This window comes from Bombina bombina, chromosome 1 (genome assembly GCF_027579735.1).
Source record: "Bombina bombina isolate aBomBom1 chromosome 1, aBomBom1.pri, whole genome shotgun sequence".
Classification (NCBI taxonomy): domain Eukaryota; kingdom Metazoa; phylum Chordata; class Amphibia; order Anura; family Bombinatoridae; genus Bombina; species Bombina bombina.
This window is the reverse complement of record NC_069499.1, coordinates 423,422,218-423,448,801: the sequence shown is the minus strand read 5'-3', so window position 1 is coordinate 423,448,801 and position 26,584 is coordinate 423,422,218. Positions and strand designations below refer to the sequence as shown.

The window sequence follows — 26,584 nt, the reverse complement described above, 5'->3', positions numbered from 1 at the left end:
AAACAGGAGAGGGAGGTACAATGATTGGAGAAGGGTGACATTTTCAGAGAGGGAGGCAGAATCACAGGATGATCAATCCAGCTCAGGTGGGGAAGAAATAAGTTGTGAGATTGCCCCCCAGACGACTGTGTCACTCTCCTGATACCCACACCTTTATAAATACAATTAAAAACAGCATGGACCAACAAGCAGTGAGACCCAAGATAGGTTCTTTTCCTCTCCAACCCTTACTAGTGACTAGTAAAAAGTCTAAACAACAAAGTAAATACAAGGTAAATCCACCAACATTGGGAACAGGCACCAACTCAAGGGACATGGAGCAGGCTTTTCAGACGCGCCCAAGAGAACCCGAAGGGGAGGGATCAAATATACACACAAACCCCATAAGCCAGGGTCAGGGACGAGGACAGCAAACCATGACTTAGGAACAAAACAGACTGAGTCGCTACCCCCAGAGGAGGGGTCACTATCAGACAAAATACAAAGAGACAACGTGGTAAACATCTCTGACCACATACTGACACAGACAGAGAGATCAGTTCTAAGCAGAGGACTGAATTTCATACCATCTGCAAAATTTTACTTATTTCAAACACTTGTTGATGTTAACAAATTGATTGGAAACTTAACTTTAAGAAAATTTTACAAAGGAGAACGGAGTATTCTAAGTCCCGCTGAGACTAACAGCACAAATGGCCCTGATACTAAAATGGAATTTCAATTTCAAGAAACTTGCGATTTGGTCGCATTGGATGACTTTTACACAGAGGGAGCCACGGGTGGTGTTAGTTTAGCTAGATTTCTTCTAACCTATACACTATAGGGGACAAATAGAACTTTTCCAAAAAAGGATAGAAAGGGATTTAACTGCACTAGCAGAAAATACTGGTACTAGACAGTGCAAAAATGACATGACTAAAAAAGAGAGACACACTTAAGAGCCTACAAGAGAACGACCATCTAACCATAAGAGCAGCCGATAAAGGCAGCTTCATCGTGGTTATGAATAAAACAGTTTGTCAATGAAGCTTTAAGACAACTTAATGATAAAGATCAATACATTCACCTCAGGGAAGACCCCACAAAGAAATATCAACGGGAACTCAACCATTTGCTTTATGAAGGTAGGGAACTGGAAATCTTTGACCTTGATACCCACAATTACTTAACAGTCAAGAACCCAATTATCCCTGTGTTCAATCATCTACCCAAGATCCATAAACCAACACCAGATGTACAGGGTAGACCACTGGTAAGTAGAATTGGAACTTTGACTGAGCATTTATCCCAGTGGCTGGATGCCATCCTCAAGCCACTGGTTGAGGCCTTACCAAGCCAACAACAAACATCTTTTGGAACTTGTCAAAGATATGGGCTGGTCAGACGAACAAGCATGGCTAACCATAGATGTCAAAGCCCTCTACTACTCAATACCCCATGAGGAAGGGCTGCAAGCAATCAATTTCTAAGGAGATCGTCACTCTATGATGATATTAGCTGTTAAATCATTGTGAGGGTAACCAAATATCTATTGACCTACAATTACTTTAGGTTCGATGGTTGTTTCTATCTCCAGAGCGATGGGAGCAAAATTTGCTCCTTCCTACGCCAACCTCTTCATGGGGTGAAGGGAGCTGTCCCACATCTTTGAAGATAGACATGAAACACTCTCCCGCTGCACCTCAGACAAGCTACCTCCCTAACTAAATTCAGAAAGGACCTTAAGACCTGGCTCTTCAACTGAACTGCAGCAACCATAAGCGCCTTGAGACCCTTACTTGTCAGTAGCCAAGCTTTACAAAAACCCAATAAATAGATAGATAGAAATCACTTCAAGCCCCAGGTCTCCTTTTACAGGAGATTTATAGACTATCTCATTCTAATCTGGCATGGGGGTGAGCCCATGTTAGTGAACTTTATACATTACCTTAATGATGGTCTTTAATTCACATATGAGTTTAACAGAAACAGTATAAACTACTTGGATGTCACTCTCACAGGCTCTTAAACAGATATATAAATACTAAGACATTTCGGAAACCTTCCACAGGCAATTCCTTGCTACATGCAAGAAGTGGCCATCCGAATTGGGTGTTCAAGGCCATCACAAAAGGGCAGTTCATTAGAACTTGAAGAAACTGCTCTGATGACCTGAACTTCCAGGTACAGACCGACGAGTTAACAGACAGACAGACTTATCTTCAGATCCTATCCAGATCAGATGATGAAAGGAATAAGGAGATCTGTTGAACAGAGAGATAGGACATAATTTACATAAGTCTTTATTTAAACCAGAAAAAAGTAAACATACCAATAAAACTACTTTCATTACTAGCTATAGCGACCAATTCCATCAGATCTGTGGAATAATTAGGAAACACTTCTCGGATAATGACCTGGTGGATGTTGCAAGGGGTGGTTGCCGCTTTGCATATAGGAAAGGCCTCATAATAAGGAATAGAGTTTCCCCAACCTGCCTAAAAAACACAATTGACAACCAGAGCTCTTGGCTTACAACCAAGGGGGGTTTACAAATGCCACTTCCAAAATTGTAAAGCCTGTGAGTATGTCCAGACAGGAGAAGGCTTTGAGAGCTCAAACACTGGAATAAGATACACTCACAAGATGTGCTATAACTGTAGGGCTACCTATGTCATATATGCCCTGACCTGCACATTTTGCAACATTCAATATGTTGGCATGACCTCAAGGGAGATCAGATCCCGGATACGGGAGTATATTTGCAACATCAAAAATGGCACTCTGGTTACACCCCTAATCTCACATTATACCCATTTACATGACAAAAACCCAAAGGGTTTGAGATGGACTATAGTAGATAACATACCCAGACTTAAAAGAGGAGGCAATAGAGACCAACTATTAGCGAAACAGGAGGTCTATTGGATCCTCACATTAAAAACAAGACAACCTTTGGGACTCAATAGTGAATATGACCTTATCAATTTCTGGCAATGATGCAGTTAATAACCTTGAAACCCTTGAAGTTCTGTCCTAACCAAATTCTGTTCTAACTATCTAAGATCACTGAGAATTAGTCCAGATACTTAAAAGGCTCAAAACCACACACATCTAACAAGCTGTGAATACAGTTAATACCCAAACAAAGACAGGTATCTTTTACCACTATGACAAATAACTATGGCTGTATAGTTTACCACTATGACAAATAACTATGGCTAGGGATTACAATAACTTGGATGACTTATGACCCATGACTTGGGATACTTAGTAAAGTAGGTGCTTCAAGTCAGTATGGGGAGGAACTTAAACTGACACTAATCAGGGTCTAACCAAGTTAGCCCTCTATACTGCCCTATGCACCCCAAAGGGCCAAAAGTATAGTGTAAGAAATAGGATAATGCCATCAGAATTCAAAATAATAAATAATTAAACTAAATCAAAAACAATTAAAAACAAACAAATTCATTCATTCCCTTATTTATTTCATTTGACAAAATTAGGATCTTACCTCATAAAGCTACATTTGGCAGCATTAAATATTCATGTATAGTGAAATAATCGCTGAATATTTAATATAATAAGGTGACATTTTCCTTATATCTTTTCTATATATTTTGGATTTCCTATGTAAACAGTGTATGATAATTGAATTTGAACATATATTGTGTATAAACATTAATTAAATTAAGTAGGTGTACACTGCTGTTTTTAACCAATGGGACTCAACAACCGGTTTTAAGAGCACAGGTGTTTGTCAGCACTCACGCTTTGATTACGGCAGGGTAGCCGAAACGCAGCAGCGAGACTGACAGACACACCAACCTAAGATGGCATATCACTTGTTCACCTTTTAAATTAATGGAAATAAAGGATTTTTATTATAACTAACCACCAAGTCTATGGGTTTAACTCTTGACTCTGCGTCTAACTACACAGAAGATGTTAAACATTTTTTGGCTGTCATCATTGAATTTTTGTTGACACATAATTATTTTTTGTTTGAGGGGTCTTACTATCTGCAGAGACGTGGAACAGCGATAGGGGCACAATTTGCCCCCTCGTACGCCAAACTTTATATGGGTTGGTGGGAAATGCTCCGCGTCTATGCAGATAGTAACCCCTTCAAGGGGCATATTGTTTATTTTGGTCGCTATATTGATGACCTCCTGTTGGTGTGGGATGGGGATGAACAATCAGTCCTAATTTTTTGATTATTTAAATCAAAATGAATTCAATCTAAGATTTGTTGGAACCCATAGTGAGTCCAAAAACATAATTTATGTAAGAACTTACCTGATAAATTCATATCTTTCTTATTGGCAAGAGTCCATGAGCTAGTGACATATGGGATATACAATCCTACCAGGAGTGGCAAAGTTTCCCAAACCTCAAAATGCCTATAAATACACCCCTCACCACACCCATAATTCAGTTTAATGAATAGCCAAGCAGTGGGGTGATAAAGAAAGGAGTAGAAAGCATCAACAAAGGAAATTTGGAAATAATTGTGCTTTATACAAAAAAATTATAAACAGCTGCCTGAAGAACTTTTCGACCAAAAACTGCTTCCGAAGAAGCAAATACATCAAAACGGTAGAATTTAGTAAATGTATGCAAAGAGGACCAAGTTGCCGCTTTGAAAATCTGATCAACTGAAGCTTCATTCTTAAAAGCCCACGATCTAGTAGAATGAGCTGTAATTCTCTGAGGCGGGGCCTGACCCGACTCCAAATAAGCTTGATGAATCAAAAGTTTCAACCAAGAAGCCAAGAAGCCAAGGAAATAGCAGAAGCCTTCTGACCTTTCCTAGGACCACAAAATAAAATAGACTGGAAGTCTTCATGAAATCTTTAGTAGCTTCCACATAATATTTAAAAGCTCTTACCACATCCAAAGAATGTAAGGATCTCTCCAAAGAATTCTTAGGATTAGGACATAAGGAAGGGACAACAATTTCTCTACTAATGTTGTTAGAATTCACAACCTTAGGTAGAAATTGAAAAGAAGTCTGCAAAACTGCCTTATCCTGATGAAAAATCAGAAAAGGAGACTCACAAAAAAGAGCAGATAACTCAGAAACTCTTCTAGCAGAAGAGATGGCCAAAAGAAACAACACTGTCCAAGAAAGTAGTTTAATGTCTAAAGAATGCATAGGTTCAAATGGAGGAGCCTGTAAAGCCTTCAGAACCAAATTAAGACTCCAAGGAGGAGAAATTGACTTAATGACAGGCTTAATACGAATTAAAGTCTGTACAAAACAGTGTATATCAGGTAGTATAGCAATCTTTCTGTGAAATAAAACAAAGAGCGGAGATTTGTCCTTTCAAGGAACTTGCAGACAAACCCTTATCCAAACCATCCTGAAGAAACTGTAAAATTCTAGGAATTCTAAAAGAATGCCAGGAGAATTTATGAGAAGAACACCATGAAATGTAAGTCTTCCAAACTCTATAATAAATCTTTCTAGAGACAGATTTACGAGCTTGTAACATAGTATTAATCACTGAGTCAGAGAAACCTCTATGACTTAGAACTAAGCGTTCAATTTCAATACCTTCAAATTTAATGATTTGAGATCCTGATGGAAAAACGGACCTTCAGATAGTAGGTCCGGCCGTAACGGAAGTGGCCAAGGCGGGCAACTGGACATCCAAACCAGATCCGCATACCAAAACCTGTGTGGCAATGCTGGAGCCACCAGCAACACATAAGACTGTTCCATGATGATTTTAGAGATCACTCTTGGAAGGAGAACTAGAGGCGGGAAGATGTAAGCAGGATGATAACACCAAGGAAGTGTCAGCGCATCTACTGCTTCCGCCTGAACATCCCTGGAGCTGGACAGGTATCTGGGAAGTTTCTTGTTTAGATGAGAAGCCATGAGATCTATCTCTGGAAGACCCCACATCTGAACAATCTGAGAAAACACATCTGGATGGAGAGACCACTCCCCTGGATGTAAAGTCTGGCGGCTGAGATAATCCGCCTCCCAATTGTCTACACCTGGGATATGCACCGCAGAGATTAGACAGGAGCTGGATTCCGCCCAAGCAAGTATCCGAGATACTTCTTTCATAGCTTGGGGACTGTGAGTCCCACCCCGATGATTGACATAAGCCACAGTTGTGATATTGTCTGTCTGAAAACAAATGAACGGTTCTCTCTTTAGCAGAGGCCAGAACTGAAGAGCCCTGAGAATGGGACGGAGTTCTAAAATATTTATTGGTAATCTCGCCTCTTGAGATTTCCAAACCCCTTGTGCTGTCAGAGATCCCCAAACTGCTCCCCAACCTGAAAGACTCGCATCTGTTGAGATCACAGTCCAGGTTGGCCGAACAAAAGAAGCCCCTTGAACTAAACGATGGTGAGCTATCCACGATGTCAGAGAGTGTTGTACATTGGGATTCAAGGATATTAATTGTGATATATTTGTATAATCCCTGCACCATTGATTCAGCATACAAAGCTTTAGAGGTCTCATGTGAAAACGAGCAAAGGGGATCGCTGCAGTCATGAGACCTAAAACTTCCATGCACATAGCCACTGAAGGAATGACTGAGACTGAAGGTGCCGGCATGCTGCAACCAATTTTAAACGTCTCTTGTCTGTTAGAGACAGAGTCATGGACACTGAATCTATCTGGAAGCCTAAAAAGGTGACCCTTGTCTGAGGAATCAAGAAATCTTTTGGTAAATTGATCCTCCAACCATGTTTCCGAAGAAACAACACTAGTTGATTCGTGTGAGATTCTGCAGTACGTAAAGACTGAGCTAGTACCAAGATATCATCCAAATAAGGAAACACCGCAATACCCTGTTCTCTGATTGCAGATAGTAGGGCACCCAGAACCTTTGAAAAGATTCCTGGAGCTGTTGCTAGGCCAAATGGAAGAGCAACAAATTGGTAATGCTTGTCTAGAAAAGAGAATCTCAGAAACTGATAGTGTTCTGGATGAATCGGAATATGAAGGTATGCATCCTGCAAGTCTATTGTGGACATATAATGTCCTCACTGAACAAAAGGCAGAATAGTCCTTATAGTCACCATCTTGAAAGTTGGTACAAAATTTTCAGATCCAGAACTGGTCTGAATAAATTTTCTTTCTTTGGTACAATGAATAGGTTTGAATAAAACCCCAAACCTTGTTCCTGAGGAGGAACTGGCATGATTACCCCTGAAGACTCCAGGTCTGAAACACACTTCAGAAAAGCCTGAGCTTTTACTGGATTTACAGGGATACGTGAGAGAAAAAATCTTCTCACAGGAGGTTTTAATCTGAATCCTATTCGATACCCTTGAGAGACAATGCTCTGAATCCAATGATTTTGGACAGATTTTATCCAAAAATCCTTGAAAAACCTTAATCTGCCCGCTACCAGCTGAGCTGGAATGAGGGCCGCACCTTTATGCGGACTTAGGGGCTGACTTTGGTTTCCTAAATGGCTTGGATTTATTCCAATTTGAGGAAGGCTTCCAATTGGAAGAAGATTCCTTGGGGGGAGGATTTAGTTTTTGTTCCTTATTCTGATGAAAGGAACGAAAACGGTTAGAAGCCTTAGATTTACCCCTAGGTTTTTTATCCTGAGGCAGAAAAACTCCTTTTCCCTCAGTGATAGCTGAAATAATAGAATCCAACTGAGAACCAAATAAATTATTACCTTGGAAAGAAAGAGATAGTAATCTAGATTTAGATGTCATATCAGCATTCCAAGATTTAAGCCACAAAGCTCTTCTAGCTAATACAGCTAAAGACATGGATCTAACATCAATTTTGATAATATCAAAAATGGCATCACCAAATAAAATGATTAGCATGTTGCAGTAAGCGAATAATGCTAGATATGTCAGAATCCAATTCTTGTTGCGCTAAATTCTCCAACCAGAAAGTTGATGCAGCCCCAACATCAGCCAAAGAAATAGCAGGTCTGAGAAGATGACCTGAATATAAATAGGCCTTCCTTAGATAAGATTCAAGCTTCCTATCTAAAGGATCCTTAAAGGAAGTACTATCTTCCATAGGAATAGTGGTACGTTTAGCAAGAGTAGAAATAGCCCCATCAACTTTGGGGATTTTTTCCCCAAAAACTCTATAGATTTTGCTGGTAAAGGATACAATTTTTTAAACCTTGAAGAAGGAATAAAAGAAGTACCTGGCTTATTCCATTCCCTAGAAATCATATCAGAAATAGCCTCAGGAATAGGAAAAACCCCTGGGGAAACCACAGGAGGTTTAAAAACAGCATTTAAATGTTTATTAGATTGAACGTCAATAGGACTGGTTACCTCAATATCCAAAGTAATTAACACTTCTTTTAATAAAGAACGCATATACTCTATTTTAAATAAATAAGTAGATTTGTCAGTGTCAATGTCTGAGGAAGGATCTTCTGTCTCAGATAGATCCTCATCAGAAGAGGATAAATTATTATGTTGTTGGTCATTTGAAATTTCATCAGCTAAATGAGAAGTTTTAAAAGACCTTTTACGTTTATTAGAAGGTGGAAATGCAGACAAAGCCTTCATTATAGAATCAGAAACAAATTCTTTAAAATTTACAGGTATATCATGCACATTAGAAGTTGAAGGAACTGCAACTGGCAATGTACTATTACTGATGGAAATACTATCTGCATGTAAAAGTTTATCATGACAACTATTGCAAATGACATTCAGTGAAATAATTTCTACAATTTTACAACAAATGCACTTTGCTTTGGTAGAACCGATGTCAGGCAGCAATGTTCCAGCAGAAACTTCTGAGACAGGATCAGATTGGGACATCTTGCACAATGTAAGGGAAAATTTCAACATATAAAGCAAAATTATCTATTTCCTTATATGACAGTGTCAGGAATGGGAAAAAATGCAATAGCATAGGCCTCTGATAGAGAAAAAAAGCAAGAGGCAAACATCAATGGGGTATTGAAATAATGAAACAGTTTGGCGCCAAGTATGACGCACAACGTAACACTCGCGTCACTAATGACGCCGCCGTGTGAAAGGTCTCTGCGTCACGTATGATGCCGGAAATGACGAAGTTGCGTCAAACATATTTTTTCGCGCGAAGAATGACGCAATAAAGTTTAACGTTTGACGCACCCGCGGGCCTAATAACCGCAATTGCTAAAAAGTAGTCAATTGAAAAAAGTCTAAACCCCAGATAAGAAATACATTTTTTAAAATGTTTATATTCCCCAAATATGAAACTGACAGTCTGCAGAAGGAAATTCATGAACCTGACTCATGGCAAATATAAGTACAATACATATATTTAGAACTTTATATAAATGCATAAAGTGCAAAACCATAGCTGAAAGTGTCTTAAGTAATGAAAACATACTTACCAAAAGACACCCATCCACATATAGCACATAGCCAAACCAGTACTAAAACAGTTATTAGTAGAGGTAATGGTAAATTGAGAGTATATCGTCGATCTGAAAAGGGAGGTAGGAGATGAATCTCTACGACCAATAACAGAGAACCCATGAAATAGACCCCCGTTAGGGAAATCATCGTATTCAAATAAGTGATACTCCCTTCACGTCCCTCTGACATTCGCTGTACTCTGAGAGGAATCGGGCTTCAACAATGCTGAGAAGCGCATATCAACGTAGAAATCTTAGCACAAACTTACTTCACCACCTCCATAGGCGGCAAAGTTTGTAAAACTGAATTGTGGGTGTGGTGAGGGGTGTATTTATAGGCATTTTGAGGTTTGGGAAACTTTGCCCCTCCTGGTAGGATTGTAATATCCCATATGTCACTAGCTCATGGACTCTTGCCAATTACATGAAAGAAATTATGTTTTCCTTCCATAAGGTAGGGAAAGTACACAACTTCATTCCTTACTGTTGGGAAAACTATACCCAAGTTATAGAGGACACTGAATGAATAACGAGAGGGAACAGAAAAAAGAAGCAGACCCTATTCTGAGGGCACCACAGCCTGCAAAACTATTCTCCCGAAAGCTGCCTCAGTCGAAGCAAACACATCAAACTTGTAAAATTTAGAAAAAATGTGTAAGGAAGACCAGGTAGCCACCTTTCAAATCTGATCCATTGAGGCTTCGTTCTTAAAAAGCCCAAAAGGAAGACACTGCTCTAGTGGAATGAGCCGTTATCCTCTCAGGAGGCTGTCGTCCCGCTGTCTCATAAGCTAAAGGGATGACACTCCTTAACCAGAAGGATAGAGAAGTCGTAGTAGACTTCTGCCCCTTACGTTTCCCCGAATAGATGACAAACAAAGAGGAAGATTGCCTGAATTTCTTCCTGAAGATAGAACTTCAAGGCACGAATCACATCTAGATTGTGAAGCAAACGTTCCTTCCTTGAAGAAGGATTAGGGCACAAGGAAGGAACAACAATTTCTTGATTAAATGTTACGATTCAACACCACCTTAGGGAGGAACCCTAGTTTAGTGCATAAAATCACCTTATCAGCTTGAAAAACCAGATAAGGGGAATCACATTGCAAAGCAGAAATTTCAGAAACTCTGTGCGCAGAGACAATAGCCAACAAAAAAAGAACCTTCCAAAATAACAATTTAATGTCAACAGTATGCATAGGCTCAAACAGAACCTGCTGCAAAACTCTAAGAACAATATTGAGGCTCCAAGGCGGAGCCCCAGATCTAAACACGGGTCTGATCCTAGCCAGAGCCTTAACAAAGGACTGCACATCCGGAAGCTCAGATAATCTTTTGTGCAGTAACACAGACAGATAGGCCCTTCTCCAGTCCATCCTGGGGAAAAAATACAATTCTGGCAACCTTTACCTTATGCCAGGAAAATCAACGCTCTTCACACCAGTACAAGCAAGTCCTCCACACTTTATGGTAGATACGATGAGTAACTGACTTACAAGCTTGAACCAGAGTGTCGATAACACTCATAGAAAACCCTCTCTTGGCTAAGACTAAGTGTTCAATCTCCACGCAGTCAGCCTCAGAGAATCTAGATTTTGATGAACAAAGGGACCTTGTATCAACAGATCTCTGCGACAAGGTAACCTCCACTGAGGAGAAGGTGACATCCCCACCAGATCCGCAAACCACGTCCTTTGCAGCCACGACTGAGCATTTAAAATCATAGATACTCGCTCCTGCTTGATGCGAGCCATCACATCAGGGAGACGCGGTAATGGAGGAAAAAGATATAGGAGCCTGAAACTCCATGGTACTGCTAGGGCATCTATTAATTCCGCCTGAGGATCCCTCAACCTGTACCTGGGTAGCTTGGTATTGGGGCTGGATGCCATGAGATCCATCTGCGGCATCCTCCACTTGCTGCATATCTCTGCAAACACCTTGGGGTGAAGAAACCACTCCCCTGGGTGAAAGGATTGCCAGTTGTCAACACCCGGAATGTGGATCGCTGACAGCTTACATTTGTGTGTCTCCACCCACTCTAGTATCTAAGATATTCCTCTCATCACCAAGAAACTTCTCATTCCCCCTTGATGGTTGATATAGGCAACCAAGGTTATAATGTCTGATTGGAATCTGATAAACTAGGACAAACCAGAAGGGGCCAAGCCTTCAAGGCATTGAAGATTGCCCGGAGTTCCAAAATATTGATCGGAAGGGAGGACTCCTCTTGAGTCCACAGACCTTGTGTCTTCTTGGCATCCCAAACGGCTCCCCAGCCAGAAAGGCTTGCTTCCGTAGTCACAATCTCCCAGGACTGTCTCAAAAAGAATGTGCCTTGGGACAGATGATCTGGACAGAGCCACCAGGAGAGAGAGTCTCTTGACAGGCTGTCCAGTACAATCTGTTGAGACAGATCTAAATGGTCGTCGTTCCATTGTCTCAGCATTCATAGTTGTAAGGGTCTGAGATGGAATCTGGCAAAAGGAATGATGTCCATGCAGGACACCATGAGTCCGATTAACACATTCATTGAGCCACCGAGGGTTTTGAGGAGGCCTGGAGGGCAAGACATGCAGAAGTTAGCTTGCAACGTTTCTGATCTGTGAGAAATATTGGATATGGAGTCTATTATAGTTTCCAGGAAATTCACCCTTGTACTTGGAGTAAGAGAACTCTTTTCCAACTTTATCTTCTATCCATGTGATCGAAGAAGACTGAGAAGGGACTCTGAATGTTCTTCTGCTAGACGAAAAGATGGTGCCATTACCAAGATATCATCCAGGTAAGGTGCTACTGCAATACCTCGTGTTGTGGCAACAGCTAGAAGTGCCCCCAGAACCTTTGTAAATATTCTTGGAGCAGTAGCTAGGCCAAACGGAAGAGCTATGAACTGGAAGTGTTGGTCCAGAAAAGCAAACCTCAGAAACTGAAAAATGTTCCCTGTGAATCGGAGCGTGAAGGTATGCTTCCTTCAGGTATCTTGTGGTCATAAACTGTCCTTCCCGAACCAGAGGAAGGATTGACCGTATTGTCTCCATCTTGAAAGAGGGAATACTCAGAATTGGACACAAAGTTCTCTCCTCCTTTGGAACCACAAAAAGGTTTGAATAAAACCCCAAACCTCTTTCTGCTGTAGGTACCGGGACAATTACTTCTAGAGAGGAGAACACAACCTAAGAACGCAGCCCTCATTTCTGGTCTTGCCAAAAGACTGGAGTGTAGGAATCTGCCCCTGGACAGAGGAGACTTGAATCCTATCCTGTATCCTTGAGATACAACCTCCAGGACCCAAGGATTGTGCACATCCTGGAACTAAGCGTCTGAAAAAAAGACAGTCTGCCCCCTACTCAATCCGATCACGGATCAGGGGCCGCCCCTTCATGCCGATTTGTTCTCGGGTGGCTTCTTAGTCTGTTTGGACTTAAAGGAGTGAGTGGATTTCCAAGTACTCTTGGGCTGCTCGGACTTGGAAGAGGACTGCTGTCGTTGCGACTTGGTCAGCATGAAAGGAACGAAAATTAGACAGTTGCCGTCCCTTAGGCCTATTCTTCTTATCTTGCGGTAGGAAGGCACCTTTCCCTCCGGTAACCATAGAGATAATGGTAGTCCAGTTCTGGACTGAATAAAATCTTCCCCTTGAAGGGAAGAGAAAGGAGTCTGGATTTAGAAGTCATATCCACAGACCAAGACTTCAACCAGAGAGCCCGGAGGGCTAGAACTGCAAAGCCAGCAGCCATTGCATTTATGCGAATAATCTGCATACTCGCATCACAGATAAAGGAGTTAGCAATTCTCAGCGCCTTAATTCTCTCCTGAATATCCTCGAGAGGAGTCTCCACCTCAAATGAGCTCCGACAGAGTCGCATCTGTAAGTAGCTGCTCCAGCACCCACGTCTACAGCTGCCACTGGTTGAAATAAAAATCCTGTATGTTGAAACATCTTCCTCAGAAAAGTCTTTTTTTTTTTATCCATAGGCTCTCTAAAAGAAGAACTATCCTCCAGAGGGATAGTAGTATGTTTAGCCATCATGGAGATAGCGCCATCCACCATAGGGATAGAGCTCCACAAATCTAATTTAGAGTCAGGGACCGGGAATAATTTTTTTAAAGTTCCTACTCTTTCCCATTCGTTACTAATAATGTTCGCCATCTTAACTAGCACAGGAAAAGTCAGAGGGACCTTCCTATCTTCGTAAACCCTGTCTAATTTAGGGATCTTAGGCTCCTCAGGGAGTGTAGCCTCTGGAACCTCTAGAGTAGACAGTACCTCCTTTAACCCTTTGAGTGCTAAGCACTTTCCCACCTGGGTGCTAAGGTTTTTTTTAAAGTTTTTTTTATTTTATATTTTTAAAAATATATTTTTTTTTTTACTTTTTCTTTCTATTTATTTCAGATCCCCAAGACTTACACTGTTGGAAAGGTTAGGTGATTACCTGATGAAAAAACTGACCTTGAGACAGTAGGTCCTTGAGACAGTAGGTCCGACCTTAACGGAAGTGGCCAAGGTTAGCAACTGGACATCTGAACAAGATCCGCATACCAAAACCTGTGTGGCCACACTGGAGCCACCAGCAACACAAACGATTGTTCCATTATGATTTTGGAGATCACTCTTGGAAGAAGAACTAGAGGCGGGAAAATGTAAGCAGGATGATAACACCAAGGAAGTATCAGCGCATCCACTGCTTCCGCCTGAACATCCCTGGACCTGGACAGGTATCTGGGAAGTTTCTTGTTTAGATGAGAGGCCATCAGATCTATCTCTGGAAGACCCCACATCTGAACAATCTGAGAAAACACATCTGGATGGAGGGACCACTCCCCTGGATGTAAAGTCTGACGGCTGAGATAATCCGCCTCCCAATTGTCTACATCTGGGATATACACCGCAGTGATTAGACAGGAGCTGGATTCCGTCCAAGCAAGTATCCGAGAACTTCTTTCATAGCTTGGGGACTGCGAGTCCCACCCTGATGATTGACATATGCCACAGTTGTGATATTGTCTGTCTGAAAGCAAATGAACGGTTCTCTCTTCAACAGAGGCCAAAACTGAGTTCTAAAATATTAATTGGTAATCTCGCCTCTTGAGATTTCCAAACCCCTTGTGCTGTCAGAGATCCCCAAACAGCTCCCCAACCTGAAAGACTTGCGTCTGTAGTGATCACAGTCCAGGTTGGCCGAACAAAGGAAGCCCCTTGAACTAAACGCTGGTGATTTAACCACCACGTCAGAGAGTGTCGAACATTGGGATTCAAGGATATTAATTGTGATATCTTTGTACAATCCATGCACCATTGATTCAGCATACAAAGCTGGAGAGGTCTCATGTGAAAACGAGCAAAAGGAATCGCGTCCGATGCTGCAGTCATGAGGCCTAAAACTTCCATGCACATAGCCACTGAAGGGAATGACTGAGACTGAAGGTGTCGACAGGCTGCAACCAATTTCAAACGTCTCTAGTCTGTTAGAGACAGAGTCAAGGACACTGAATCTATCTGGAAACCTAAAAAGTTACTAAAATTACTAGTGGGATATTGACTCCTGGCAAGCAGGAGGCAGTAAAGAGCACCCCAGCAAAGCAGTTACGTATCACTTCCCTTACCCACAACTCCCAGTCATTCGCCCGAAGGGAATGGAAAAGTAGTAACACAAGGAAATAGAGGTGCCTGAGGTTTGTACAGAAAAACTGTCTGAATTTAAACAAGGGTGGGCCGTGGACTTTCTATGCCCCGAAAGAAATACATTTATCAGGTAAGCATAAATTTTGTTTTCTTTCCTATGGCATAGAGAGTCCACGATTCATTCCAATTACTAGTGGGAACCAATACCCAAGGTAGAGGACACCGAATGAAAGGCAGGGAGAACCAAGACAGTTGGGGCTAAACCGAAGGCACCACCACTTGAAGAACCTTTCTCCCATATGAAGCCTCAGCCGAGGCAAAAGTATCAAATGCCGAAATCTGACCCTTCACAGTACTGACTGACAAACCTTTCTCCAGGCCATCCTGAAGAAAAGTCAAAATTCGAGGAACCTTAACTTTGTTCCAAGCAAACCCCTTTGAATCACACCAATAAAGGTATTTACGCCATTACCTATGGCAAATCTTACGAGTAACAGGCTTACGAGCCTGAAGCATAGTATCTATGACCTTCTCAGAAAAAACCACGTCTAACCAAAACTAGGTGTTCAATCTCCAAGTCCGCTTCAGAGAATTTAGATTTGGATGGAGGAATGCACCCTGAAGTAGAAGGTCCTTCCTCAGAGGCAATTTCCAAGGTGGAAGAGATGACATCCTTATCAGATCCGCGAACCAGATACTGCGAGGCCATGCAGGAGCTATTAGGATCACAGACGCTCTATCCTGGTTGACACGAGCAATGACTCGTGGAAGAAGAGCAAACGGAGGAAACAGGTATGCTAGATTGAAAATCCAAGGAACCGCCAGAGCGTCTATCAAAACTGCTTGAGGATCCCTTGACCTTGAACCGTACCTTGGAAGTTTGGTGGTTTGACGAGACGTCATCAGATCCAACTCCGGAACTCCCCAGATGAGGGTTATCATCGTGAAAACCTCTGGGTGGCCAGCCCACTCTCCGGGATGAAAAGTCTGCCTGCTCAGAAAACCCACTACCCAGTTGTCCACCCCTGGGATGTAAATGGCAGAGAGATGACAATCTAGAGATTCCGCCCACTGAAGAATGCAAGTCACCTCCTTCATTGCTATTTTTAGTGCCCCAACTGGAAGAAAAAGCACTTACCTGCTCCGTTGTCCGGCATGGAGACAGTTACAAGGTATGAGAAGACACAGTTCTTCACAGAAAGAAAGAACAAAGTAGCCAACTCTGGCTTTCTAAACTAGGGCAGCAATTGTTAGGAAAACTCAGTACCTTTTTACAAGTTCCTAACTGCTTTAAAGCCACCACTACCCGACTGCAAGGTATGACGTGGAATACGGCTATACCCCAAAACTTGCTTGTAGATTAAATCAAAATTTTCCTTCAGACACCTAAACTTCACCTCCTTCATGCACCGAAGGCAAAGAGAATGACTGGGGGTTGTGGGTAAGGGAGTGATACTTAGCAGTTTAACTGTGGAGCTCTTTGCCTCCTCCTGCTGGCCAGGAGTGATATTCCCAACAGTAATTACTTAAGCTGTGGACTCACCATATCTTAGGAAAGAAATAATTCAAGGACCACCTCGCTGATTTCTAACTGCTGAAAGCCACCATTACATCTACTAAGGAGATTGACATGGACACAGCCTAGCACCAAATCCTTGCTTGCAGGGAAAAGTACCCATTGAAGGATTAATAATTCAGACACCTTCTTCGCCATCCTCCCGTGATCAAGGCAAAGAGAAAGGCTGGGGGTTATGGGTAAGGGAAGTGATACTTAACAGCTTTGCTGGGGTGCTCTTTGCCGCTTCCTGCTGGCCAGGAGTGAATATCCCACTAGTAATTGGAATGAATCATGCACTCTCTATGCCATAAGAAAGAAATATATAATATTAAAAACTGCCAACATATCTCTTGCATTTCTAGGACTATTTAGTAGTAAATAGTCTTAAATTTCTAGAATATTTAGTAGTAAAACGACTTACGGTTCCAGACTGAGGCATAGCAAATACATCAATAACCCTAACTGTGTAATCATCAACAAATTCTCCCAGCATCAGTCCCATAACTTCCATTGGTACACCAGCTCGACCATGTTTCAGCATCTAGAGAGAAAAAAAAAATCAGCTGTTACAAAATAAGCTAATGCTCGATAATTAAATGAAGGGGTTGAACTTATTTCAAATTTAGACCTTAACCACTATAGTAAAGGGAAACAAAAATAACTGAAGCAAACATGGGTGTTTGCATATAAACATATAAAGTATTACTCAAAAAACATAAATTATGCTTACCTGGTAATTTAATTTCCATCTGTGGGAGGAGAGCCCACTGCTTCATTCATTACTTGAGGGAATTCAGAACCTGGCCACCAGGAGGAGGCAAAGTCACCCCAGCCAAAGGCTTAAATACCTCACCCACTTCCCTCATCCCCCAGACATTCTGCCAAGGGAACAAGGAAAAGTAGGAGAAATATCAGGGTATACATGGTGCCAGAAGAAGAAATTAAAATGTAGGTCCGCCCACCAGAGAAATGGATGGGAGCAGTGGACTCTCCTCCCACAGATGGAAATGGAATTATCAGGTAAGCATAATTAATGTTTTCATTCTTAATGGGAGGAGAGTCCACTGCTTCATTTATTACTTGTGGGAACAAATACTCAAGCTCTAGAGGACACTGAATGAAAAAAAACGGGAGGGTAAAAGAAGGCGGATCCTAAACTGAGGGCACCAGAGCCTGAAAACACCCAAACACCTGACAAAAAAAACTGCTTCACCAGGAGCAGAAGGACAAAAAGGAAAAGGCACAAATAACAGTCTAACAGTTAGAACCAGCAAGGCCCTTGCTAGAGACCGCTCAGAATCACTAGACTCGACCGAGTCTAAAAGCCTCTGAGGAGACAAAGTCCCGCAGGCTCTCAGCCCGCGAATAAACTCCCCCCGACCAAAAAGAAGGGAAACATCCACATACTCCCTGAAGGGAAGAAGGACTCAGATAAGGGAGTCCGAAAAGGACACACAGAAACACAAAAGGACTAGTGCATCTTGAAGAAAAAAAAACAAGGGTAACTCAAAGACAGTAAACAAGGATGAAACAGGGCAAAACAGATGAAAAACCCTACCGACCTAGCAGAGCAAGGGAGGAAAATCCCAAACACCCAGCTGCATGGATTCCAAGGGGCCAAAGTAAAGCCCTGAAAAACTAAAGGGAGAAAGGTAGAACCCCTCCCCTACGCAGAGCGCTAACTCATAACCCAGGATAGAGCAACCGAAAGACAACCGTCCCCGGGAGCCTTGAAAGACAGCATCACAATATCTGAATATGTTCCTCCGAAAAACCATAGGCTTCCTGATGCAAAGGTGTTCTAAGCGAACACAAGGCGCCAAACCTAGCCATCAAGCTATCAAACTGCACAGGACCATCTTCAGCAAGAAAACTCCAAAGTAGTGCAGGACAACAACTACCCAAGAAATGCAAGAAAGGAAGGAAAGAACCCAGACCCAGCAGAGAAAAAATAACTGCTGAGGAGAGATGTACTGCGAAGTCTCCCCTCTAAGGAAGGCTCACAAGAGCTAACTATGATACACGATCAAAGTTCAACAGATCAGACAGATCTCCGACCCTCACTCCGGGAAACGGACCCAGCACCAAAGTGACTGGCAATGTCCGAAAAGACAATAGAATTAAAAAATTCCCCGAATTACCAAGACCTTCAAGGAAGGAAAAGAGAGGGAATCCAGCCACAACCCCACCAAAAGAGCACGGGTTCCAGAACCCAGTCGTAGCTCCCTTCCCGAAGACTAAGGACACTCCCAAAAGGAGACCCTCTACTGAACTACAGTAATGGCATGCCACAAAAAAAACAGCCCTTCACCTGACATCCTGCACGCAAGGCAGGGAGGACAACCCCACTGAACAGAGAAAGAAGGACCTCCGAGTACCATGCGGATATTGTGGAATGCCAAGTCCACCCCAAAGGTGTGGGAACAAAAAAAAAAAAAACACATTACAGCTCACCCGCACACTGGTATGAAGTGTAAAGCTGTAGATGGACTCAAAAGAACAAGTACTGAATGAAGAACCATTCGGCCACTACAGTCAGCCCGGCAGAAATGTCTAATTCTCAGATAAGAGAGAGAAAAAACGCCTGTAGGAACCGAAGATGTCCCGGAGACGGGAACTGGGCCGACCACCTTCCTGCTGCATTTAATGCTGCTCCCAGCACCATTGAAGTAAGTTCTCTCTCCCTCCTCCCTATGTATTTTTGTTGTATTTTACTGTATCTTGCTTGCTCTGTTTTCATTTCACACCTACCCCTATCCAGCTAACCAGCCCGCCCACCTTCCTGCTGTATTTAATGCTGCTCCCTGTGCAACGGACGAGCGCAGCGGGCACGCCGCTGGCGCACCAAAGGCAAGCCCGTCAGTGCCCGTCCGCACCCAACAACACGAAACTTGGCTCCAGAATCTGCCGCCACTACAACGCCAGCACCCTCCACATGCTCAACACCGGTAGATCGTCCGCCTGCCACCACGCATCCCCGACCATCAGGACCACAACCCAACCAACTAACCCACCCAAAAACAGCCGCAATTACCTCAACTGCATCCTCCTTAACACCTGCTCCAAACACAAGCACGCCCTTGATATCTGGAACCTGCTAGACTCCACCTCCCCAGACGTTGCCTTCCTCACCGAGACCTGGCTAAACCCCACATCAGCGCCGGACATTGCCACTGCAATACCCGAAGGCTACAAGATCTGCCACAAAGACCGCAGCAACCGACCTGGAGGAGCCATCGCCATCATCCACAAACACACCATCCAAGTCGCAACCAGCTCTGACGACCACTCACCAGGCCTAGAACACCTACACTTCAAGATCCAGGTCAACCCCAACACCACCCTCCGCGGCACCCTCATCTACAGACCTCCCGGACCTCGTCCCGCCTTCTGCGACTACATCCTCCTCGGTGACCTCAACTTCCATCTTGATAACACCAACGATCTCAACACCTCTACCCTCCTGGAAAACCTTGGAACCATCGGACTGAAACAACTCGAAAACTACCCAACCCAAGCAGCCGGCCACACCCTCGACCTGATCTTCTCCTCAGGCAACCACATCTCAGTCAATTACATCACCAAACTCCTCTGGACTGACCACCACTGCATACACTTCTCCTTCAACAAACCCACCACCCACCTCCGACAGTACCACCCGCCCAGCAGAAACTGGAACAACATCACCCAAGATCAACTACACCGCACCCTAAACAAATCCTCCCCTCCTACTTCCACAGACGCCAACTCCTCCGCCCGCAACCTCCACCTCTGGATTACAGACTGCTCCAACACCCTCGCCCCCCTCAAAAAACCGTCCAGCCGCCAAACCACCAACAAGGCCAGCTGGTTCACCCCGGCCCTTCAGGACTCCAAACGTCACTGCAGACGATTGGAAAGAGCCTGGAGATCCAGCATGACCCTGCTGGAAAAAGCTGCATTTAAGGAAGCAATCACCACCCACCACCACCTCATAAAAACCGCCAAAAAAACAGCCATCCAAGACAGAATCAACTCTAACGTACACAACAGCAAGGAGTTGTTCTCAGTCATCAAGGAATTATCTAAACCCAACAGCAACGCCACCAACATCCCACCCTCCCAAGACCTCTGCAATACCCTCGCTGCCCACTTCCACCGCAAGATCCTCAACATCTATGACAGTTTCACACCTCATAACTCAACCTCCACCACCCACTCCCTCCCCTACACCCAACGAAACCCCTCCCAAATTTGCCCCCTCGCACCACACACGGACTATCTGGAGCCCCCTCACCACAGAGGACACCCTTAGAATCATGAAATCTATCCACTCTGGCGCACCCTTGGACACATGCCCTCATCACATTCAACAAAGCAAGCGACACCATCGCCCCTGAACTCTGCCACACCATCAACTGCTCCATCAAAACTGGCACCTTCCTGGATGTCTGGAAGCACGCAAAACTGAAACCCCTGCTGAAGAAACCCTCGGCAGACCCAACAGACCCGAATAACTACCGCCCGATCTCTCTACTCCCCTTCCCGGCCAAAGTCATAGAGAAGTCCATCAACTCACAACTTATCAACCACATTGAGGCCAACCACACCCTGGACCACTCCCAATCCGGCTTCAGAAGCAACCACAGCATTGAGACTGCCCTCCTCGCCGCCACAGACGACATCCGTGCCATGCTCGACCGAGGTGAAACTGCCGCCCTCATCCTCCTAGACCTCTCAGTAGCCTTTGACACTGTCGACCACAACACCCTCCACACCCGCCTACACGACGCCGGCATACGCAGCAAAGCCCTGGAATGGATCCCCTCCTTCCTCATGGGCAGGACCCAGAAGTCAGACTCCCTCCCTTCTCCTCCAAACCCACACCAGTCAACTGTGGTGTACCGCAAGGCTCTTCGCTGAGCCCCACCCTCTTCAACATCTACATGGCCCCTCTCGCAGCCATCGTCCGACGCTACGACCTCAACATCGTCTCCTATGCAGACGACACCCAGTTAATCATCTCACTCACCCGAGATCCCACCACCGCCAAAAAGAACGTCCACAAAGGCCTGACAGCAGTCGCCGCCTAGATGAATGACAACCGGCTCAAGCTGAACACAGACAAAACCAAAGTCCTCCTCCTCAGACCCAATAAATCCACATGGGATGACTCCTGGTGGCCCACAGCCCTCGGTCACCCTCCAACCCCAGCCGACCACGCACGAAATCTAGGCTTCATCCTTGACTCATCACTCTCCATGAACCGACAAATCAATGCCATCACCTCAACATGTTTCCACATCCTCCACCTGCAACGAAAAATCTTCAAGTGGACCCCTACCGAAACCAGGAAAACAGTCACCCACGCCCTTGTCAGCAGCCGGTTGGACTATGGCAATGCACTCTACGCCGGCTCCACCATCAAACTCCAAAAGAGACTCCAACGTATTTAGAACGCCTCTGCCAGACTCATCCTCGACATCCCCCTCCAATGCCACATCACCGAACACCTAAGGAACCTTCACTGGCTCCCCATCAACAAGAGAATCACCTTCAAGCTCCTTACCCACGCGTTCAAGGCCCTACACAACATCGGACCAGAATACATAAACCACCGCGTAAATTTCTACACCCCGCCAGACAACTACGATCGGCCGACCAAGCACTCGCAGTCATCCCCCGCATCAGCAAAGCCACAGCGGGCGGAAGATCCTTCTCCCACATAGCAGCAAAGACATGGAACACCCTCCCGCTGCACCTCAGACAATCCACCTCCCTTATAAAGTTCAGAAAGGACCTCAAAACCTGGCTCTTCGACTGAACGCCCATCCCCTCCCCCCCTCCCCCCTTTCCTCCTATCTACCTTCCCTTAGCGCCTTGAGACCCTCACAGGTGATTAGTTCGCGCTCTATAAGTACCCAATAGATAGATAGACCCAAACCAGTCCCAAGGGATCTGGATATAGAACCAAAATGTCCATTCAAAGACAAGGACAAACAAACCCAGACACCCGGAACCGGCTTTAAACAAACTAATAACCCCTGAGGAACCACCAGGTTACCCCATCCAGAGCAGTCACATCCAAGGCACCTTGGACACTGAACTCTCACGTAAGTATCCCAGACACAGAGTGCTTCAAAGACCCCAGCAGTATTCAAACTCCCAACCTAAAGGGTGCTAGGCAATAATAAAAGTCACACAACGACTATGGTTGACCCCTAAAGGCTCTAGGGACAACACCCACTAAGTCCAAAGACTAAGGTAAACAAACAAGAGAACAGAGCTCAAACCTAGAAATCTTTCAGGGTCAACTTCCCGGAAGCACTACAGCTCTAGGATTTACGATAAACGAGCATTCTAGCCCCTGGCGGATGAAAACCAAAACACCTAAACAGGGGCAACACCCGAAAAGAAGGAGACCACATAAACCGTTGAGCTCCAAAAGTATGGGAGCAGACACGATCCCGGAAGTAGAACAAAGACCAACAGGCCCTAAACTTCCTGAAACCGATAACCAGAAGGCCAATCCCCAGGAAAATGACAAAAGGCCCAAGCAGCCTCGACCCTCAGGAAAAGGTACTGTCACCAAGGAAACATAGTCCACGAGGACAGCCTCAAAGGAGTAGACGAGTAAACGCCGCCCGAAACTGGAACCACTGATTTCCATGGAATCCTCTGAACCTCCAACCCACTATGGAAGGAGAAACACTCTAGTACCTGAATCAAAAGAATCCAGGAGTCTACAGAGTACGCCCTAGCAGCATCTGAACTTCGGAGAAACCCCGCCAGTAAGCATGGATAGGACAATGAGGACTGAGCACAATCCCCTCTGATGCCCCCAGAAGAGAAACGAGGACCAGCCTGACGTCCTGTAATGAAAACCAACCTATAACTTGTAACGCAAAACAAGAAACTAAACTCAAACGAGAGAGAACCATTCGGCACCCCACCCAAACCAGCCAGGAATAACTGGCACCACGTGTCTGATATAGACCACCAGGGACAGAAAACTAGTACCCAACCAGGACCAGCCTGATGCATAAGGCACCCAAGAACTGCCCAAGGGCACAGAAAGTCGTAACCCTAGAAGGGATAGACAATAAAACAGACAAACAGTAGAACATAATGTCCTAACTTACATGTAACTTCCGCAGAAGCGCCAATGCGACCACAAAACCGCTGGTATCAAAATCCAGAGAAGAAATTGTTCTCAAAGGAAAAAATGATAACAGACATGAGCTTTCAAAATTAAATTAAATGCATCCTAACCGAATCAAATTAAAAGAGAGCATCACCCGCAGGTTGAGGCCCAAGAAGAATGGACACACTAACAGGACCAGCAGGTCAGAGATCCAATTCTCCCAAAGCTCAGAACTGGAATGGGATACCTTAAAGAAAGAGTAAATTGGAGACGCAGGGAGATTACTTCATCAACCCCATCTAATGCAGCTTGCCGTCCAGGACAGAAGACCGAGGCCCCCCGGACCTCTCAGGACTGGGATTCTCCAGCACCGCCAAAACATGCCGCAGCAGGACACAAAGGCGCGCTAGTCTATAACGAAAGGCAAGACTTACTTCCGTCGGGACAACTGACGACCCCGAGGATTGGGCCCCTGAAGCCTCAGAGGAAAACGGCTGATCTGACATAGACGATCCCCCGTCTGACAAGCCCTGGTTAACAGAACACTGACAATATTTCATCAACATCTCCCTCCCTGGAAGATGTAAATGCACCAATGCCATAGATATGGCCACACGGAACCGTGCTGTAACCTCTGGAGGAAACAAGCTGGAGAAGGGGTAACAGCATTAGGGACACCTGCTTGCGTAGCCAAAGAAGGTTCTAGGGTATTCGCCTAGCGGGATATGAGGTCCCCAGGGGCGGATGGCTCGACGGACTCCAAGTTCAAGAAGTAGAATTTGAATCAGAGACATCTGTCTCCAAAAACAAAAAACATAATTTATGCTTACCTGATAAATTTATTTCTCTTGTAGTGTATCCAGTCCACGGATCATCCATTACTTATGGGATATTAACTCCTCCCCAACAGGAAGTGCAAGAGGATTCACCCAGCAGAGCTGCTATATAGCTCCTCCCCTAACTGCCATTACCAGTCATTCGACCGAAAACATGCAGAGAAAGGAAAACCATAGGGTGCAGTGGTGACTGTAGTTTAATGGAAAAATTACCTGCCTTAAAGTGACAGGGCGGGCCGTGGACTGGATACACTACAAGAGAAATAAATTTATCAGGTAAGCATAAATTATGTTTTCTCTTGTTAAGTGTATCCAGTCCACGGATCATCCATTACTTATGGGATACCAATACCAAAGCTAAAGTACACGGATGACGGGAGGGACAGGCAGGCTCTTTATACGGAAGGAACCACTGCCTGAAGAACCTTTCTCCCAAAAACAGCCTCCGAAGAAGCAAAAGTGTCAAATTTGTAAAATTTGGAAAAAGTATGAAGAGAAGACCAAGTTGCAGCCTTGCAAATCTGTTCAACAGAAGCCTCATTCTTAAAGGCCCAAGTGGAAGCCACAGCTCTAGTAGAATGTGCTGTAATTCTTTCAGGAGGCTGCTGTCCAGCAGTCTCATAGGCTAACCGTATTATGCTACGAAGCCAAAAGGAGAGAGAGGTAGCCGAAGCTTTTTGACCTCTCCTCTGACCAGAATAAACGACAAACAGGGAAGACGTTTGTCGAAAATCCTTAGTTGCCTGTAGATAAAATTTCAGGGCACGGACTACATCTAGATTGTGTAGCAGACGTTCCTTTTTCGAAGAAGGATTAGGACACAAAGATGGAACCACAATCTCTTGATTGATATTCCTGTTAGTGACCACCTTAGGTAGGAACCCAGGTTTAGTACGCAGAACTACCTTGTCTGAATGAAAAATCAGATAAGGAGAATCACAATGTAAGGCAGATAACTCAGAGACTCTTCGAGCCGAGGAAATCGCCATTAAAAACAGAACTTTCCAAGATAACAACTTGATATCAATGGAATGAAGGGGTTCAAACGGAACCCCCTGTAAAACATTAAGAACTAAGTTCAAACTCCATGGTGGAGCAACAGTTTTAAACACAGGCTTGATCCTAGCTAAAGCCTGACAAAAAGCTTGAACGTCCGGAACTTCTGACAGACGTTTGTGTAAAAGAATGGACAGAGCTGAAATCTGTCCCTTTAAGGAACTAGCGGATAAACCCTTTTCTAAACCTTCTTGTAGAAAAGACAATATCCTCGGAATCCTAACCTTACTCCATGAGTAACTCTTGGATTCGCACCAATATAAGTATTTGCGCCATATCTTATGGTAAATCTTTCTGGTAACAGGCTTCCTAGCCTGTATTAAGGTATCAATAACTGACTCAGAAAAACCACGTTTTGATAAAATCAAGCGTTCAATTTCCAAGCAGTCAGCTTCAGAGAAATTAGATTTTGATGTTTGAAGGGACCCTGGATCAGAAGGTCCTGTTTCAGAGGTAGCGACCAAGGTGGACAGGATGACATGTCCACTAGATCTGCATACCAAGTCCTGCGTGGCCATGCAGGCGCTATTAGAATCACTGATGCTCTCTCCTGTTTGATTCTGGCAATCAATCGAGGAAGCATCGGGAAGGGTGGAAACACATAAGCCATCCCGAAGGTCCAAGGTGCTGTCAAAGCATCTATCAGAACCGCTCCCGGATCCTTGGATCTGGACCCGTAACGAGGAAGCTTGGCGTTCTGTCGAGACGCCATGAGATCTATCTCTGGTTTGCCCCAACGTCGAAGTATTTGGGCAAAGACCTCCGGATGAAGTTCCCACTCCCCCGGATGAAAAGTCTGACGACTTAAGAAATCCGCCTCCCAGTTCTCCACTCCCGGGATGTGGATTGCTGACAGGTGGCAAGAGTGAGACTCTGCCCAGCGAATTATCTTTGATACTTCCATCATTGCTAGGGAGCTTCTTGTCCCTCCCTGATGGTTGATGTAAGCTACAGTCGTGATGTTGTCCGACTGAAACCTGATGAACCCCAGAGTTGTTAACTGGGGCCAAGCCAGAAGGGCATTGAGAACTGC

The 26,584-nt window shown here is 44.3% G+C and overlaps 1 protein-coding gene across 1 annotated transcript in view; it reads right to left on the bottom strand.

Annotated features, from left to right (window-relative positions):
- PSMD14 (proteasome 26S subunit, non-ATPase 14) overlaps positions 1-26,584 on the bottom strand; it is a 367,270-nt gene that overhangs the window by 146,884 nt on the left and 193,802 nt on the right. The window contains exon 3 of the mRNA XM_053698365.1: positions 16,958-17,077. Within this exon, the coding sequence (XP_053554340.1) occupies positions 16,958-17,077 (120 nt within the window). The remainder of the gene's footprint in view (positions 1-16,957; positions 17,078-26,584) is intronic.